The 6,000-nt window shown below is 40.5% G+C and overlaps 2 protein-coding genes across 3 annotated transcripts in view; both read right to left on the reverse strand.

Moving 5' to 3' along the window:
* Nucleotides 1-4,542, reverse strand: part of TCEAL9 (transcription elongation factor A like 9) — a 51,574-nt gene extending 47,032 nt beyond the window's left edge. For both annotated transcript variants that reach the window (XM_044235584.1, XM_044235581.1), the window contains exon 1: nucleotides 4,476-4,542. The gene's annotated coding sequence lies outside the window, so the exon portion shown is untranslated. The remainder of the gene's footprint in view (nucleotides 1-4,475) is intronic.
* On the reverse strand, nucleotides 2,844-4,527 carry TCEAL7 (transcription elongation factor A like 7). Its single transcript, XM_044235585.1, has 2 exons — nucleotides 4,476-4,527; nucleotides 2,844-3,786 (listed from the first exon to the last, which is right to left on the reverse strand). The coding sequence occupies exon 2, from the start codon at nucleotides 3,770-3,772 to the stop codon at nucleotides 3,470-3,472; it is 303 nt and encodes a 100-aa protein (XP_044091520.1). The 5' UTR covers nucleotides 3,773-3,786; nucleotides 4,476-4,527; the 3' UTR covers nucleotides 2,844-3,469.
* Nucleotides 4,543-6,000: the final 1,458 nt, after the last annotated feature.

The following is a 6,000-nucleotide window of genomic DNA, read 5'->3' on the forward strand; positions in this document are numbered from 1 at the left end:
CATGCAGGCACCCCAAGATGCTTTATGTCTTTACTTAAAAATATTCCTATGTTGATGCTTCAATATAAGAATCTCATTCTTTTTAACTATTGTGTAGTTTTCTTAGCATAGATAGACAACTTTTTATTTGACCTTTCCCTTTTGATGACCTAGGCTATTTCTAATATATTGGCACTTACAATGACACAGTAAACATCAATCTATGCTTTCCCATGCATATGTGTACATATATCTCTATGGTAATACAAAGCAGTGGAAGTGCTGGGTCATATGGTATATACAAATTTTTACTGGTTTGTTTATCTTTTTTTTCCATCTGTAAAGTCTATTGGGGTTATAGAGATATTTTCCCACTATTTGTCATGGTATTGAAAATATTTCTTCACAGGCTGTTTCTTGTCTTTGGACATTTTATATTTTTTTCTTTATAATTTCTGGATTTTTTTTCATGCTTAAGAAGATAATGACATCACAAGATTTTACATGTTTTTAGTTAATTTTCATTGCAATATTTTATTCTTGTTCTTCACATTTACATTCTTTCTCTCTTTTTAAAAGATTTTGTTTCTAAGTAATCTCTACACCCATTGTGGTACTCAAACTTACAACCCTGAGCTCAGAGCCCTATGTTCCACCAGCTGAGCCAGCCAGGGGCTCCTTGTTCTTCGTTTTCATCTTCAGTCCATCCGGGGTGTATTTTTGTATATGTGGTGAATAGGAATCTATGTTCATTTCCTTCTGATTGGATAGCACATGTACTTGATTCTTAGGTTTAAAAAAATCCTTATAAATATGTGAAATCCTTAAATAAAAAATGTTTATAGCTAAACATTTGCTCACTACTATGATTATTTCCTTAGGACACATTCCAAACTGTAGAATTATTGCGTCATGGTATATGCAATATATACAGCATTTGGCACTTACTGTGAATAGAAGCAAAAAAAAAAATGGATGTAGCAATTTACTCTCTCAACAAGTATGAGAATGCCTACATCCTCAACAAAACTGAGTACTGTAAGCAAACATTTGTCTATTTGATAGGCAATTTTTAAATTTTATTTTCCATTTGATTTTTCATCTCCTACTGAGGCTGAATAATGTTTATTGTTCACATAGACTTACTTGTTAGATACACAATTTTTAGGCCATGATAACCACCATTTTGACTTTCAGGAGCCCTAAATTATGAATTGCAAACCATTTGACTCTTTGATTATAAGGAGACTTCTGCACTGCTTAGCTGAAACAGGGTCTATGATGAGAGTATATGAAGCAATAATGGAGACCATGATATCATAGGAGACCCCAAATGGAGGGCCAGGGCAAAATGCAGAGATTCTGATTCAGAGTAAGAGTATCAGTGTGTATGGGGACATGTGTCCAAATTTTGCATTTTTAGCAAGTACTCCAGATGATTATAATGTAAAGAGCTATTTGAGAAATCAGTTATGCAATGTTATAATAATTTTATAGACTGAATATTAGAAATAATCCCTTTCCTGTTGGGTCCTACTTGAAAATGCAAATTATAGTTTGCAGTGAAATAGATTATTGCCATTTTATGCAAGCAGAAGTAAAACTGGGCCAAGAACACTAGATTTTAAGTAAAAATTTATTACTTATCCACTATATATAAGTCACTAATCAAAAGAAGTATAATGAAATACACGATACGGTATTTACTTTGAGATGCAAAATGCAAGAAGTCCAATTGGGAAATAATGTTTAAATATATATATACATATACCAATATGTATATATATACACACACATATATATATATGTATGTGTGTAATATATATAAGTATAGCTATGTGTGTGTATATATGTTTTTGTAGGACTAAACATATATATATTTATATATACACACATATGCACTAAATATATGTACAATACATATTGTACATATGTACACTAAAAAGGACATATACATATATAGACATATATATATGTTTATACATAATGTTATATATATAATACATATATATTAGTCTTACAAAATTTTTCCATGTTTCAGGAAGGAAAGTAATAGAAAGATGGGGATAGCTTTCTTAGATCTATTTTCTGCATTGCTTTGTGCAATTTATACCTGTCCCCTGAGAGTCTTCTGACCCAGCAGGGCAGGCCTGCAAGGAGCCTTCAGGAAGAGATCATCTCACAAGAGCAGGAAGACAAAACCTTAGTCCTTAGACCTAAGGCAACTCTAACTACAGGGTTTTTTTTTTTATTCTAACTTGTACCTTGGTCCAACTCCAAAAACGGCTTCATCATGTCCGACCCCTAACACAGAGGAGGGGTCCTAGGATTGAAAACAGAAGAGGCTGTCTTGCTAGGAACCCTGCAAGGCATTGTGGCCCAAGCAGTCTCACCTGTGTGAAGGGTCCCCATGAAGCAGAGAGGCTTCAGAATACAGAGTGAGGGGTTCAGCCCACTAGGGACTCCAGGAAAGTGAGTGAATTTTGGCACCTGGGGGGACCCCAGTGCACCAGGAACAGTGAGGGCCAGCAGAGAACAATGGTCCCAGCAAAAGAGGCAGCAGGTGCCCAGCAGGGGAGAACCCAGGGGGCAGAACCCAGGGGAAGAGGAGGGCAGGGCTCAAGAAATACTGGCATGAAGCCCCCACTGCCTTGCCTACTAATGGACTTGTTCCTGACCACAGGTGAGTCGTGTCAGGGCCCGCCCTCAAATAACTGATGCTCTGCAGCAGGTTGGGGTTCTATATGCACAGGTGGGAACAAGAGTCCACCAAGCACAGCTCAGAGTCACCTCATTTCTTCCTCACAGCAGCCCTGTGAACCAAATGTTTTCCCTGTGAAAAAGACTGAGTCTTAAAGCAAGTATATCTGTAATAATTGCCATTTTATTCCTCTGGCTAAAAGATCCAGAGGTAATTTGAAGTTTACATTTCTTTTTTATAGTTCTGTTGTCAGAAGTTTATTAAGTGTTTTACTGTCCTTCAAAGGTGATTGACAAGGTTTTTGTGTCTGTTTATTTTAGTTTTTTTGTGACACAATACACACACATACACACACATATATATTCATTTTGTGGAAAACGAGAAGATGCCGATAGCCAAAAAAGAAATGAAGTACAAATCACACAGAGGTTCACTGTTAACCTTTTGGTGTATAATAATTCATACTTTTTCTTTTGCATTTTGTCATATATAAATGTACACATATGTGTATATATATATACATATACACACACTGTTTTGCAACTTATTATTTTTACTTTACAATATAAATAAGCATCTTCCCATGCAAATGAATAAAACATCCTCATTAAATGAGTGAGATTGGGTCAAAAGATGAGACGTTGGTAACAGGAGTCATATGCAAATCAAAGGAACACTGGAGGATAGGAGTAAAAAGGTAGCAATATCTAGCAAGAAAATGCAGACAAAAAGACGCCAATGGTGGTAATATTAGTAACAGAAAATAGTTGAATTCAGGGGAGAAATGCATTAAATGGGATAGGAACGGTCCAGGGAATGCCTATGGTTAGAATGCAGAGCCCTAAATTTCTTTCTCAGACCCCTTATCTCTTCCAAACACCTTTCCATCTCATCTCCCTCCCTCGTCATTTCTTCATCTTTAAAGTGCCTATAGTCTATGTCCTCTTTAAATTCCTCGAGGGACTGAAGCAGCCTTTGCCTAAAATTCCCCTCTGTTTGCTGGCGTTCAAATTCTCCATAGGGGCGTTCTTCCTCTCTCTTTGGCACGCTGTACTTGGGCTTTCCTTCATTTTCTTTGCAGGGTTTTTGCATGATGTTGTTTCCAGCTTAAGCCCGGGGAGAAAATGTAGAGCGAATTGCTTCGTTTCTTTTTTTTCTTTTTTTTTTCCAATTTATTTATTTTCAGAAAAACAGTATTCATTATTTTTTCACCACACCCAGTGCTCCATGCAAGCCGTGCCCTCTACAATACCCACCACCTGGTACCCCAACCTCCCACCCCCCCGCCACTTCAAACCCCTCAGACTGTTTTTCAGAGTCCATAGTCTCTCATGGTTCACCTCCCCTTCTAATTTACCCAAATTCCCTACTCCTCTCTAACGCCCCTTGTCCTCCATGCTATTTGTTATGCTCCACAAATAAGTGAAACCATATGATAATTGACTCTCTCTGCTTGACTTATTTCACTCAGCATAATCGCTTCGTTTCTTTTGATTCAGGTTTGTCAGTTTCTCTTTGAAGCAAGATACCTAATCTCCCACCCGCTGCCACACAGGTCCAGCCCTCTGAAGTTTGAGATACCGCCCCTTCCTCCCGCACTCCAACTCCGCCTCCTTTCTCCTCCCTCTGCAACCCACCATTTCCCCAGCAGACAAGGCTAATGGCCTCTCTGACCGGCCTGGGAGAAAGGGAGCAGACCAGTAGTTAAGCTGTGAGGCGGCAAATTTTACCCAGCTCTAGCCCTTCCCAACTTCCACCCTCAGAGACCCGGGCTGAGTGCCTCCCTCGCACTGACCTGTGAGGATTCGGGATAGTTTCTCTTTTTCTTGCCTCGAGATGTCTGTGAACACAGACCCTTGGACCTGCAGACAGAAAGGAAGGGAGCGGGGAGAAAGGAGCTCTCTCTGTGGATACACCAGTCCGAGAGACAAGACACTCATTATCATGAGCCCAAGATCCTCACAACCGTCGTTGTCCAAAATTTCCTACCTCCTGGTTCCTCCTCCTATCCTTATCCCTTCTTCCTGGATCCCTGCCTCCACCCCCAACCCCTCACCCTTTTGGCCTAGCCATTGCGAGGGCTGCTGTCCCCTCGCCACCCCCACCCCCCCACCGCAGGACCCACAGGCAGCCACTGAATGAGAGGAATTTTCAAATTACGTCTAAATTTCTGCCTCCACCCCAGGATTCTAGCCGTTCCCCACACAACAGCCCACACCTCATTTCCTCAACGGAATTGGAGGAAGAGGAGGATAAACGGAAAGCGTGCCAATCCGAGAGAAGCCGATTATTTCTAAACTATCACTCTATCTGTAGGTGTCTCTCAGGAGACTTCCACCTACTCCCCACCGTCCTTTCAAATAAATAAATAAATAAATAAATAAATAAATAAAAATCATCTCCCAACGAGTTTGCAGGGATTTGGGCAAAGTAAGCCTGGACCTATTCCTGTCGCTAGATTCAGCCACTACCACCCCAGGCGTCCCAACAGTTTCCTCAAACCAACCTTCTGAGATTTAATGAATTTAAGTCCTCTTTCTCTTGGCCACAAGCAGGAACGCCTACAGGACAGTAAGGAGCTGGTACCCAGAGGAGAAAGAAGCCCGGGAATATAAGGACTTCGCAGCAGCTCCTGGTCACGTGAGGATTATGTCATCCTCCAACTCTGGCCCCCACTTTCCCCTCCCACCAGCTGTGCTGCAGAAGTGCAACGACATACCAACCTCCCACCTCCCCACCACACCAGGCCCTGTCACTCATTTTCATCACTGCTAATTCCGGAGGTCAAAAGTGACCCCCTTCTCCCTGTGGCTGGAATTTGCCTTTCTCTGATTACCAGAGAAGGGCTGCATCTTCCCATAGTCATGTTAACCACTGTTACTTCAGTGGTTGTGTTGAGAGGATTGCACATCCTCTTCTAAGGTACAACAAAAAAGGTAGCAGTTTTCCCTCCACTAACACAGCCTCCCCCCCCACTCACCAATAGCCACCATTTGCCTTGCTGTTCATTTCTTGAAATCAAATTAGAGGGGGTGGGATAAATTAGGAAAGGAAGTAATGATTGAGATTGTGGTTTTTCACTTTTGTTCTGATAATTTCCTACTCTTCCATTTTTCCATCAATTTATTATATTCTTCTTTAATCAGAAATATAGTAACAATGAGTACATTCGGAAAAAAGACTCAAGATAGGAGGGAAAAAAGACTCAGTGACCTGTTTCTTCTGCTGAGTCATAAGATAAATATAGACCCTCCAGGCAGACACATTTTTGGAAGTTTAAAACATACAGGGCAGCTGGAGGCTACTACTCTTCTGAGGAG

Source organism: Neovison vison, chromosome X, assembly GCF_020171115.1.
Source record: "Neovison vison isolate M4711 chromosome X, ASM_NN_V1, whole genome shotgun sequence".
NCBI classification, from domain to species: Eukaryota; Metazoa; Chordata; class Mammalia; order Carnivora; family Mustelidae; genus Neogale; species Neogale vison.

Excerpts from the sequence above, each read along its gene's own strand:
- TCEAL7 (XM_044235585.1), bottom strand. The coding sequence starts at position 3,772 with ATGCAAAAACCCTGCAAAGAAAATGAAGGAAAGCCCAAGTACAGCGTG.